At 32.2% G+C, this 13,651-nt stretch overlaps 1 protein-coding gene and 1 long non-coding RNA gene across 2 annotated transcripts; both read left to right on the top strand.

Annotated features, from left to right (window-relative positions):
• The first annotated feature begins 843 nt into the window (after nucleotides 1-843).
• LOC124436688 lies at nucleotides 844-1,650 on the top strand. The gene is made up of 2 exons (XR_006945432.1): nucleotides 844-1,481; nucleotides 1,567-1,650. It is a non-coding gene; the product is annotated as an uncharacterized LOC124436688 (long non-coding RNA).
• An 11-nt stretch (nucleotides 1,651-1,661) lies between these two features.
• LOC124436004 (NACHT, LRR and PYD domains-containing protein 12-like) lies at nucleotides 1,662-6,174 on the top strand. The gene is made up of 4 exons (XM_046985931.1): nucleotides 1,662-2,194; nucleotides 2,228-2,548; nucleotides 2,580-3,024; nucleotides 5,040-6,174. Exons 1-4 carry the CDS (start codon nucleotides 1,759-1,761, stop codon nucleotides 6,172-6,174), a joined length of 2,337 nt encoding a protein of 778 aa, XP_046841887.1. The 5' UTR covers nucleotides 1,662-1,758.
• The last annotated feature ends 7,477 nt before the right edge of the window (nucleotides 6,175-13,651 follow it).

The raw sequence follows: 13,651 nt of genomic DNA on the forward strand, positions 1-13,651 counted from the left end.
CAGACGGTTCAAAAACCATTTCTAGTCGACATTGTCGTGAATAAATTTGGTAAGGCTTGGAGCAAAGTTTTGTTCTGTATGAACCAGAAAACTTGAAGGGAAGTTCCTTTTTTTAAGAACTACTCAATTGTCATTCACTATGACTAACCAGCAGTTCAGAGTTTGTAACAACGAATAAATATATGTTTAAATAATGCATTAGATAGAACGAATGAAAAACGAGACATGCAGAAACGCTGTGTTAATAACAGAAAAGGCAGTTTTGGCTCAACGAGCCTAAATTAGTTTTTTAGATCTTGTTTTTTAAAATCATTAAACTTATTTATGATCTTGGGAGAAGTGGAAAACATCGCTTGGTGTTTTATTTCGTGTATCTTTATGAATTTTTCGAAAATCGAAAAAAAACTTGTAACAATTAAGACAATAAGTGTTAAGAGCACACAGAAGAAACTACCATATTTTAATATTTTGCACTCAAATTTCAAAATGGCATCGTGATTGTTAGGTTTGTGGTGTGAACTTTTGTTTTGTTGTTGTAATTTTTACTATTACGTTTCTATGACCCTTATGGGCCACCTTATGTTTTCTTTTTCTCTTGACGAAATTTTCAAAATTTGTTTTGGTCTTATTTAACGTATTCGCTTAACAAATTTAAGTTCTTAAATTGTTCATTTTCCTTTTTATCGCATCATTCACTTATGAGAAGAGGATATTTAAATATTTCTTTCCTTTCAACCGTTCAGCAAAAATGCTTTTGTTGATTCGCTAAGTGCTGAATATATAATGATTTTTAGACTTGTGTTAATTCATGTTCAATTCATTGATTTAAGGGATACAAAATGATCGAGAAGTGTCTTGAATATATACCATGGAAAAGTTTTAACTGGTTTGGAAGAATAATATTGATTATCTTTGTTATATTTGGCTTCATCGTCTCTGGTATTTCATTAAATTTATATAATGATCTCTCTTTTAATTGTTATAATGAGAAATTGTCAAAAAACAATGACAATTCTCTCATCAAAACCATTGAATCAAGATGTTTCAGACAATACAAAGATGGGCTAAATTTCAAGTATGTAATTTTTCTTGTGGTGTGCTTAAATATTGGTATTGTCTTAATTTGGAGTATGGTTTATGGATATTATGTAAAACGTCGAGTCGAGCATTATGGTCAATCCGATCCAGCAAACAATGATGGGGAAAGTAAACCTCTACATGTTGGTTATCATGGTGAAGACAATTATAAATCTAAAAGCGTTACATTTCGATTTTCTACATTTTACATTTACATCGTCCATTTGGTTGTTCGCCTCATTATATTATCCGTATTCGTTGGATTACTTTTTCAGCCAAGTTTCCTATCGATTACTCTTGTTCATGGCATCCTAAATTGAAAGAAACAACCTCATTAAATCACACTATACCCACCTCATACGACGTCATATTACTTGCTTGTCAAAATCTCAACGCTGATAAAAGTAAGACGTTAATTCAGTTGTTGCGTCTGTTGATGTCATTTTATAATACTGACAATCTTAGAGCTGTCTTATTTGACGATTGTAGCCTGGAAGTACAGGTTATTTACAACATCAAGAGAATTTTGTGAAGTTTATTTGTTACGAAAACGTGAAAGATTTCAAACATTTTGGAAAAAAAGAAAATTTTGACAGCAACGAAGACGTTCAAACAAATGAGGACTTTGGGGATGATCATAACCGTCCATTAAAGTTTGAGGAGATTTATGTCAATGTCATTATGCAAGCAGAAAGAGAATTAAAGAATGCTTATCCCAAAAAATATAAAAGACATGAAATCTTTCAATGTCATCTAGAAATTAGACATGATGCTAGACAATTGAAAATGGTGACCGAAATTTTTAAGCCAATCCAGGGTGAGAAAGAAACATCGTATCCACGTTCTATTTTAGTCATTGGAAGGCCAGGAATTGGTAAAACAATGTTAACAAAAAAACTTATGCATGAATGGAAAAACAATACAGATAATTATTGGCGAGATAAGCACGTTCATTTGATCCGATGTCGTGCGATTAAAAATGTTGACATTACTCTTCAAGAAATGTTGTGTGATGAGGGATTGCCATATCCAGATTACGAATTGATAATGTCAAATCCAGAAAAACCGTTCTTATCATTGACGGTCTTGATGAGCTTCCATTGGATGAAAAAATCTTAAAACTAAAGGCCCAGTGTTTGCTAAAGAAAAATGCCAGCATTTACAGTGTTAAGTATGTTGATTAAAGGTAAACTGTTGCCAGGTGCCACTGTTCTAATAACATCACGACCAACCGCTGAATATGCATTTAAACTTTTGAAATTTAAGAGGACAGTGGAGATCTTGGGGTTTTTTGAAGATCAAATTAAAGAATATGTTCACAAGTTTTGTGGTAACGATAAGGAATCTACCGAGCTGATCTTGAACTGCATTGATAATTCTATCGAACTTCGTAGCTTGTGCTATATCCCCGTCAACGCTTACATTGTCTGTCTGACCCTGAAAGAATGCTTTAGAAACGACGCAAAAGATATTCCAAAACTACAACTGAATTGTACAAAGAGCAGTTAAAATCTTACTTCGGAAGCACCATCCAGATTTTAAAAGTATATCATCACCAAAGAATTATCTTCTCAAAGATTTACCGGAAGAACTTGACAATGACCTGAAAATAATGAAAAGCCTTGCAAAAGACGGCATTGCGAAAGAGAGTTTGATTTTTGAAGAACCAAGTCTCTCGAATTTTCCACATCGGGCAAATTGCGGTTTCTTTCATCAATTACCAGATAGACGACGCAATCTTTATTGTTTTATTCATTTGACTCTTCAAGAGTTCTTCGCTGCATGGTGTATTGTTGATGATTGGCAAAACATCGGAAAGTTTTTGGATAATAATGTGTCTGATCCTAAATGGCATTTGGTAATAGAGTTTGTTGCTGGTTTATTTGGAGACAAGAAGAGATCTGGCAGCATCAGAGATACTAAAACAATAGAAGATGTTGAACAACGGTAGGGTCTTTATTTTTCTTTCAAGTGTAGTTTAGGTTATTGTCCTCGATGAAATTTGTTTACACAGTTTTTAGTCCTGCTGGACAGGAAGTGCAGGAACAGTAACTACGTCTACTACATATGCACAGTTTGGTTGTTGGATTGTTATAAGAAATCGCAGCTGTTTTATATAAAGCTGGCATGTAATTATATAAGGCATAGCTTCATGCTCTTCTGCAGAGAGTTGTTTCAGTTTTGAAAATGTCGCTGGGTTTCAAAAGAGGTCTGTCTGTTTAAAAACAGTGTTTCTGCCTTTTTACTAACTTTGCACTCTGAAGCTGACGCTGTTATCATTTACGCCACATTCTAAAAAAAGTATAAAGGCTAAGGCTTCCTACTTAATTTATAGTGTGGGGTGCATAATGTATAACAGCTGATGTGTATTAATTAAGCCATACAACGCTTTTAGCCGAATTATGGGTATGTAATAGGTATGTGGTAAATAACGATCTTGACGAGCAGGACAAGGCTCTTACATTGAAGTAAATATATGTAATATTATACCATAATTTATTAATGTTATGCAATCATAAATATTTTGTATTAATGATGCAATTACAGGCTAGAACCTAAATTTGTAATATGATGATTTAGACAAATGCGTTCATTTCACGAGGTTTAGCAGTTAAGCAAGGAGTCTGTAAAATAGAATTATTTGATTGTTAGCAATCTATATCAAATAATCACTTGACTGGCTAAATTGCTTTTCTTATTTGTGTACATAGTTTCGAAAACCATTTTGTTGTAATGTTTGATATTTCACTTTATAGGATTGATTTTGCTTGCTTAACTTATGTAACCATTAAAGTATAGTTCATGACTTCGTTCTTGTTTGTTTTCATCAAATGATAAGATTTGGGTTAATCGGTTGTAGCAAATGGATTGTTGTTTAAACCTTTCCAATTAGTTATTCATATTATCGGCTATCCATATCGACTTACTGTATATTTTATTTGTAAATGGAAGAATTGGATATCAGGTGTTTATTATTCCAGTATGTTTTTACATATATTGAGATAAGTTGCTAAGGTCAGCAGGACAGTGTAAACCTGCATAAATAATGTGTCTTACTTTATCAAATTCATATGTTATGGTGTCTATTTTATGACGTCATATTTCTGACGTCTTGAAATTTGCCTACTGTATTTAAAATCCTAGATCTGCCATTGTATGAAAAGTCCTAAGAAATCCAACATTCGGAACATGCTAAACTTTAGGATTTTTTTGCTGATGTAAAAAAATAAAATACCAGCATGCTTAAAGAATTGGCGAAATTGACTTGTCACGTTTATTGAAACAAATCAAATTAAGAGAAGCGATGATTTATTGTGAAAGCAGTATGTTTGAATTTATGTAATATGTGAAATATATAGATTAAGTTGTTTTTAAGGTTAAAATAGTGGATAAGAAACGATGTGTTTTGTCGCACAAGTTTCTCAGTTAATACTGGTGCAACATGCACTATGACGCACAAGACATCAAAACATTACATGTACAATATATCATTAAAACTATTTAAATGCTTTCTTCATTCTACGTTTCTCCTGATTTGACAAGATTTTTAGTTGAAACGGATAAACGCATTGCACTAGCTATAAAATAAACAAAAACACGACGCAAATTTTTTCCAGGTGGAAAAAAACGAAAGAGTTAAAAACCGAATAATCTTTAATTAGTAAATATATCTTGATTTAAGTTTGATCGACTTGGTTTTAGAAACAAATAGAGGAATTTTTACTTTCTACTATTAAGCTAATGACTGTAATTAAGTCTACTTCATCGACTTTAAAACAGTGTGCAGTTTTTTACTTACCGAAAGATTCAAATAAGATGTACCCTCTCTAGCTGTGCTCGACCACAGAGAGAATAATCTGCATTAGCTAGCTAATTGCTTATTATGCCACAATACGTACGCAAGTATTAAGTCTTTGATGAACGATTGGTTTATAAAAAACTTTTGTATTTAACATTTGCAGGTTTACATTTTGGATCTCACATTTATTTTCCAATGACGGCAATAAAGCAATTGGTTTTCTGGGAGTAAAGTGCTTATACGAGTTGCAAGACAAAGATGTCATCAGGTCAGCATGTACACAACTAAATAAGAACTATTCTCGAGAAATGAAGATTGAAGATGTTTCTTTTACTCCTGTTGATTCGAAAGCATTTTTCGAATTTCTTTCTGAATGCAAACACATAAATGAGGTTGTGTTCCAATCGTGTGAGTTTATTGATAATCATGTCTGCCTTGCAATGAAAAAGTTTTTATTAAACTGGACAGGCGACAAATTACTCTCTTTGCGTTTTGATTTATGTGATTTTAGTCGTTATTTTTTGAAATATCTCAGTGAAACTTTAAAATGTGGTAACTTTACATTCACTGCATCTAGGAACTTGATTAATCTAGAAAATGAAGCTGCTAAATATCTTAGTGAAGCATTGAAATTTGAGAATTGTAAAATTGCGGATTTAGGTATTAAAGACCACGATTTAGGTTATGAATGCGCTAAATATCTTAGTGAAGCTTTGAAAAATGAGAATTGTATACTTACTGAATTGCTTATTATGGAGAGCAATATAGGTGATCAAGGTGCTAAATATCTTAGCGAAGCATTGAAAAGTGAGAATTGTAAACTTACTCTATTAATTCTTGAAAACAACAAGATAGGTGATGAAGGCGCTAAATATCTTAGTGAAGCTTTAAAAAGTGAGAATTGTAAACTTACTAAATTAGATCTTGAAACTAACGAAATAGGTGATGAAGGTGCTAAATATCTTAGTGAAGCTTTGAAAAGTGAGAATTGTAAACTTACTCAATTGGATATTTATAAAAACGATGTTGGTGATGAAGGTGCTAAATATCTTAGTGAAGCATTGAAAAGCGAGAATTGTAAATTTACTGAATTGGATCTTCATGACAACAAGATAGGTGATGAAGGCGCTAAATATCTTAGTGAAGCTTTGAAAAGTGAGAATTGTAAACTTACTAACTTAAAACTTTCAAACAACAAAATAGGTGATGAAGGTGCAAAATATCTTAGTGAAGCTTTGAAAAGTGAGAATTGTAAACTTACTGAATTGGGTCTTAGTTCTAACAGTATAGAAGGATGAAGGTGCTAAATATCTTAGTGAAGCTTTGAAAAGTGAGAATTGTAAACTTACTAAATTGCCTCTTTATTATAACAATATAGGTTATGAAGGTGCAAAATATCTTAGTGAAGCATTGAAAAGTGAGAATTGTAAACTTACTCTATTGTATCTTGATAACAACAAGATAGGTGATGAAGGCGCTAAATATCTTAGTGAAGCTTTGAAAAGTGAGAATTGTAAACTTACTAAATTAGATCTTGAAACTAACAAAATAGGTGATAAAGGTGCAAATATCTTAGTGAAGCTTTGAAAAGTGAGAATTGTAAACTTACTGAATTGTCTCTTGAATATAACAATATAGGTGATGAAGGTGCAAAATATCTTAGTGAAGCATTGAAAAGTGAGAATTGTAAACTTACTCAATTGAATCTTTATTGACAACAATAAAGGTGATGAAGGCGCTGAATTTCTTATTGAAGCTTTGAAAATGAAAATTGTAAACTTACGGAAGTGTACTTTTCTGCTTACAAAATTAGTAATCAAGGCACAAAATATTTTAGTGAAGCCTTAAAAAGTGAGAACTGTAAACTTACTGAATACTTAAGATTGAACACTAACAACGTAGTTTGCAAACGGAAAGGCCTAGTACTTAAGCTTGGCCAACCATTGTCTCTTAAGAAAGCATTCGTTTGCAGTGGTGTACTGGGCTCTGACTTGCTTCAATTTAAGGCCCTTTAGCCTTTTACTATTAGAGGGGACCATAAAAAGTATACCCAAAATATTTTGTGATAATATATTGTCATAAACAACAATTTCTGCAGAATTAAGCTACCCTAAGCTGTTTTTAACTTTGCAAAATAATTCAGTGTTGTAAAAAGAACAGTTAATCCATTTCCAATGACTTCGACACCTCTCAAAAGTACTTTTAAATGTTAGTTTGTGCAATGCCCGTTTGCCTGCTTTAATTTTATTTCTCAGTAAGGGGCCTTACAATGGGCTCATATGCTATAGCGCATGCAATTGCTAGTAGAGCAGTCCAAGCCTGATGCATACCTGTTATCGACATCTAATTTATGAGTAATATAGCCATGATTTTCTTTTGTTTGCGCAAATTGTACTAGGTACGCTGTAGGTACGCAAGCCACTTATATTTTACTTCGTAAAATTCCACCTCTAGTTAAAAGATTATAATTTTTTATTTACTTTACAGTAAATGAATAATTTATGTGCATTTTGGAACTTTCATTTCATGGAAACGTACCTTCATTTTACTTCATTTTGTAAAGTAAAAGTATTGTTTGATTTTTAGATAGACAATTTTCATTTGTTTGTTTTGTTAATTTTATAACATTTATGTAAATAGTAAAATTGTTACAAACAATGATAGACTGAAATGATGTTGTAAATTTTTAAGTAGCCAATGAAATTTAAATAATAAACATAAACACACGAATATTTTTATAAAAAATCCTTTTCCTGATGACAATTCCGACAACATTCATACGAACGCAAAATTTGAGTGTTTATTTAAGAAAAAGTTGTTTTCTTGTAATTGTATTTTGACTTCATTTAAAAGTCACTGACAACAATTAGCTTTTTACAAGCGTCCTTCGATTTTTTAAAAATTTAGAAACAGAATATTACGTCAGATACTTGCCACAAACTCTATCAGGTATAACAAAGGAGCAAAGTTGAGAAATGAGTTTTTTACTATCTGCTCATAACAAGACTTCATCATTTGCATTTGACTTCAAAAAAAGTATGACCGTATGGGTGTAGAAAGTCGATAATTGAGATACAGTGTAATGAATATACATTAGGGCCACTCCATTGAATTTTTTCGTGCCACGCATACCTTTTTACCAAATTACCCATGCGATTAACATAGTCAAAGTCAGTCAATTGCTTTTTTTGACCAATAGAAATGATAAAATAGCTAACGGCAGCTAATAATCTAATTAAATAAACAGCAGCCAATTACACACGAAGTGGACCTACTGTATATCCCTATAATGTGTTTGAGAGAAGGGCTAATATGCATGTATAAATAGTAAAAAGTATTAATTTCCATTGAAGTCGATGGCTCTCTAAGGATTATAACGTGCATATTTGAATATGAGCCCCTCCCACAATTATCAATCTTCCTATACCTATATATGAGCAAAAAATGTCAAATGCTTAAAGAGCCATATAGTATTAAGCCAGCATTTTGTTATAATGCATGCGATATATACAACTTTTGTAGCTATTGATAAATTTCGTAAAAATCATTGTTATAAAATATATAGTCAACAACAAAATCATAAGCGTATCTTTGCTTTACATAACAATCTATTCTTTAGATTATTCAAATTCCGTAGCACAAAATAATTTGCTTGTTATTAACTCAAAGAATACAGATGATGGCTAAGTTCTAAGAACGTTTTATTTTCAAATCTCTAAGTTTAAGCCTTTAAAAATTAAAATGTTTTAAAGACAAGATACACTTAACTGTCATTCGCGTTTATGATGCATAAATGTAATCATATATGTAACTTATTCACCATCTAGTAAGTCATTTATACACTTTGAAAAAATTTAAGTGTCCCTCTACAATGCCGTAAAAAATATCTTCTATAAATAACCCGTATGTAATTCTGTTATTGTATATCAATCAAACGCAGTTACAAAGACAAACAACAACAGATTGCTCACCAAAAAAGAATCGCTCTCATCTAAGAAAACAAGGTAATTTTGTGATGATGTGTTGGTTAAGGAAGATAAACTGCTATTTTTGTTTATTAGTCGCTCCGTCCAAAGTCTTTGCTTAAACTCTTTTCATCATGTCATTGACACAGAATAGAATAATATTAAATTATTTTTTTTATTCGAGCTTTGGTTAAATATCGTTTGTCTCACGCTGATGTGCTAATATAAATTGAAATCACTCTTTCTAATCATCTTCATAAAAGGATATTACTTCTATTTTTGATTTTAAAGTATTTATAACGCTTTTGATGTTATATGTTTTATGACATTTTACAGTATTTTCATTTCAAAGTTTTTACAAGGTTTTCTGATGTGTTGTAGGAACAATCAATATGACAGAAAATAACAAAGTAAATATGCACGAACTATAAAGTCATTAACATGGAATAAGAGGACAGTTATTTGTATTCCAGCTTTCAGTATGCAATGTATCTCTCTTGCTGATATGGAAATGTTGAATCAAATTGCTTTTGCTTTGCAATCGACTTTAGCAATACAATTCAAAATATATGCACTGCAGAAAAGTCAAACATTCATAGAGTCTTTTTGTAAGCATACTTTATGATAATTCACTAAAATTTACAATTTTTTGTATCCATTTGCACGAAAAAATTAAAATGAAAAAAAATACAAAAAAAATTATAAGCTTTATCTTTGCTATACGTTACAGTCTATTCTTAAGATGATTGAATTCCGTGGCACAAACAAAATAATAAGCCTCATTTTAATTAAAAAATACATCAGACATTTAAATTGTCAGACCTTTAAACATAAAAACCTAAAAGCTTAAACAGTGTCAACTACTAAATAGTTTGTCAAACAAAACACAAAAAATTACCACGCCTGTTTATTATGTATATACTTATTGTGTATATAAAATGTAAATTTTCAAACATAGTGCAGCAGATATGTGCAAAATATGTTCGTTTTCAGTTAAAATCACTAAAAATTGTATGAAGATAGTTCTTGTGATAATGATCAAAATTTTGATATAGTACTATAAAAAAAATTGCGTTCTTAGTGCTTTTTCGGGGATGTTCTTAAAATGGCAGCCACCTTGAACTGACAGTCAAAATATTGGTCAAAATTATTCTAGGGAATTTCGGCAAATATCAAAAAAAGCAAATTGTTCTTAAAAAGTATCGCTCAGATTAACCATTGCAATCAAATAATTCTAGTAATCACAAAACAGGTACTGACTAGAATCATTGGACAAAAGTTCATAATATACGACGTTCGGTTTCTGTCTAAAACTCTTTTCTTACACGCAATTAAAATTAATTATGAGGTAACTAGAATCAGTTTATTGCGGAGTTATTTCATGTCATAAAGAACATGACTAAATATGACAAAAACGTTTTCCGTATTTCTTATAAAACATTAATCCTTAACATTTGAATCTTGAAAATGTTCTTTGTAACATAACTCTCCAGACCGCGGAGAAATTTGAAAAGTGCGGTGGGGGTGCGGCAAAAGAAGGTTGCAGAATAAGATTGTTGTTCCCAATATAGCAAAGCTGATTTTAAGAATTTTATCAGTAATCATCAAATATACAAAATTTGTTTTATTTCGTTTGTGAAGCTTATTATAATGTGTTCAGATACTGAGTGCCCGGGCATGGTGTTCAGGAACGTGCTCCAATAGGAACACTATATTTTGATGGTGCCCGTGTATGAGTATATCTGAGTGCTCATGTCTGAGTATATCTGAGCAACGTATACAGAGAGGCACGTATTCAGCACTTGGTTAAAAACCTGTTTAAAAAGTAAAGCATGAAATTGTTACCGAATGATGGACAAATCCTTATTAAATAATCTGTTGTCGCAATCCTCAAGACACTTGGAAAGAGCTGTACAACTCAAATTGACCTTGTAGCAATCACAACGTCCATGACAAACACTTTTGCCACCACACTTGACCAAATGCTGACATGACTTCATCATTTCTGGTAATGTTGTCCTCAAGGGCCAATATTTGTTTCCATCTAAGATCTATCTTTAGTCTTGCAGACGTGGAAGGAAAGGGATTTGCGCAAGCTCCTGTACCTATGCGTACCAGCCTGTTAGATTGTACAGTTGACATATTGGACCATTGCTGCTCGTGTTGATGGGAAAGCGTCAAACTGTTGTCCTTTGCGAGTAAAACTGCTTAAGGGCTTCATTGACATTTTTGTTACGCTCTGTCATACAACAACACAGTATACCACTCCAAAAATGATGTCCACTCATCACAAACTTCCAAAAGTGCATTGCTCATGGCTAGAAAAACAGGAGTAACATTGGGATGAATATTTCAGGTATCCAAGGAGTTTTCTTGCCCTTACCGAAAAACAGGAAATGGTGTCACATCCAGTGAAAGTATGAAAAGCGGGCAAAAGCACCGGTATCTTCCCTACTGAAAAAATTAGTTATTTCATGAGCTGCTATACAACGTACTTAGATGTGTGCAGGTTTCAAGTGCTACCCAGAGTTCAATATCATTAGCTGTCAGCTCTTGTAGTTGATGGAGCAGACATACTGTCAGAGCCTGAACATCTGTATCGTCACTTTGCACTTTAATTTTCCTGAAACAACACTGGATAGCATCTGCCTGGCGCTCTCAATCAATAGAAGTGACACACTGGGCGAGAAATTGAAACAGCTCTTGCTTGCTTTACTCAACATGAAGAAAATCTTTTGGAAGGGGGTTATTCGGTGCAACGTATTGTCTTACTCTTAAACCGCGAAGACTCCTAGTAGTGGCTTTCAGGCTCTTCCTAATTTTCTTCGTTCCACATAATATCGACACGTTTCACATATCAAATCTACGCAGACACATAGAAACAAACGTAGATGTGGCGTAATCTTCCAATGTTACATTAGGCTTGAAAAAGTGGATTACTGAAGCTTCATCCAAAACTCCGTAAGTTCCTCTCTGCAGCTTCAGTCAAGTCGTAATTACGATATTCTCCCAGAAAGAATTAACAATTAGGGCCTCCTTATGTAACTTAGCTTTTTTGCATTAGAAGGGACGTAATTGCCCCCTCCATAATGCGAAAATGCCAGCATTTACATTATTAAGTTTGTTGGTAAAACGTAAACTGTTGCCTGGTGTCACTGTTGTTGTAACATCACGACCCACAGCTGAACACGCATTTCATGAACTAAAATTTGACCGAAATGTGGAGATCTTAGGTTTTTTTGAAGAGCAGATCAAATATAATATCGACAAGTTTTGTGTTGATGATAAGAATACCAATGAACTGATTTTGAATTGCATTGATAATTCTAGTAAGCTTCGTAGCCTGTGTTTTATCCCCGTCAACACTTATATCGTCTGTATGAACCTAAAGGAATGCTTTATAAATAATGCTGAGGATATTCCAACGACAATCACTGAATTGTACAACAGAGTCATTAAAATCTTATTATGGAGACACCATCCTTCTCTCAAGAAGAAAACAACGCCAAAATATTATTTGACTTTCCTTTACCATCCTTGCTTGATACCGATAAAAAAGAAAAAGCAAAATGAGGTATTGAGAAAGGAAATTTGATTTTTGAGGAAGAGAATAATACAGAATTTCAAGATTTGGCAAACTGTGGTATTTTTCATCAAGTTCCAAATAAACGAGGCTTTTTTTATTATTTTCTTCATTTAACTCTTTAGGAATTTTTAGCTGCGTGGTGTATTGTTGACGATGGGCAAAACCTCGGAAAACTGGCAGATCAAGTGGCAGATCCTAAATGGCATTTGGTGATTGAATTCATTTCTGGTTTAGTTGAAGATATGAAAAAATGAAAAGAAGTAGAAGATATTAACGTTGTTGGACAAAGGTAAAATATTTATATGTATTAATGGAGAATTTCTACACGTTTTATGTGGTTACGTGAAATTTTTTATTAAATCCAAGTAGGCTGATTTAAAAAAAATAATTACTTATTATCTTTCTACTATAATTTTCCTGATTTGGTATTCAAAGCAGCAATTAAAGGATTCTTTACACATGTCACCATCGCATTATTATTGGTTTACAATCATCTTTCAATTGTTCGTAGGAAAATATTTTCTTAAAATAATTACATTGATATGATCATCGTTATACTATTTAAACTTTTTTGTAATTTGTTTCGTTTCAATTACTCTTGTATGTCTTCCCCATCTGAATTTTTGGTAGAGATACTATTAAAACTCATTGGATGTGCTCAAACAAACGTGAGGTAGAACCAAGTGTTAAGCCGATCTTCCTTGCAACTGCATTTTACGATGTAGTGCAAAACGTTTGCAATAGCTCATTGAGTAATCCATGTATATTTGTAATGTTAAGAAGAGTTGGCATTCCCACAATTTGCATTGCAAATAATAAACTTCACTAATTAATAGTTAAGTATTAACAAGCCTAAAGGATATTTAATAAGAACGATGATTTTTTCAAAGCAAACATGTTTCAACAATACGAAAATTTCATCTTTATTGCAGATTGATATGAATTAAATAATATGATACATTATAGGATGTTATAAAATGAATAAATCATTAAAATGAATGGGAACATTATCTAATTACAATTATTAAGTTATTCACGTTGATTATAATAAAAAATATAGTGCATTAGCTAGCGGTTAATTTTAAAATTTAGCTCATCATTTTTTTGATCAAAACAAGGAATTTCTTTCATTTTAAAAGAAAGATTTGAGGGATCGGAGATGGAAAAGAATATAACATGACACATGTTGAACAAAATTTGTCTTTTGGTACTTTGCTGGCAACT

The sequence above is a fragment of the Xenia sp. Carnegie-2017 genome, unplaced genomic scaffold (assembly GCF_021976095.1).
Source record: "Xenia sp. Carnegie-2017 unplaced genomic scaffold, XeniaSp_v1 HiC_scaffold_16, whole genome shotgun sequence".
NCBI lineage: Eukaryota > Metazoa > Cnidaria > Anthozoa > Malacalcyonacea > Xeniidae > Xenia > Xenia sp. Carnegie-2017.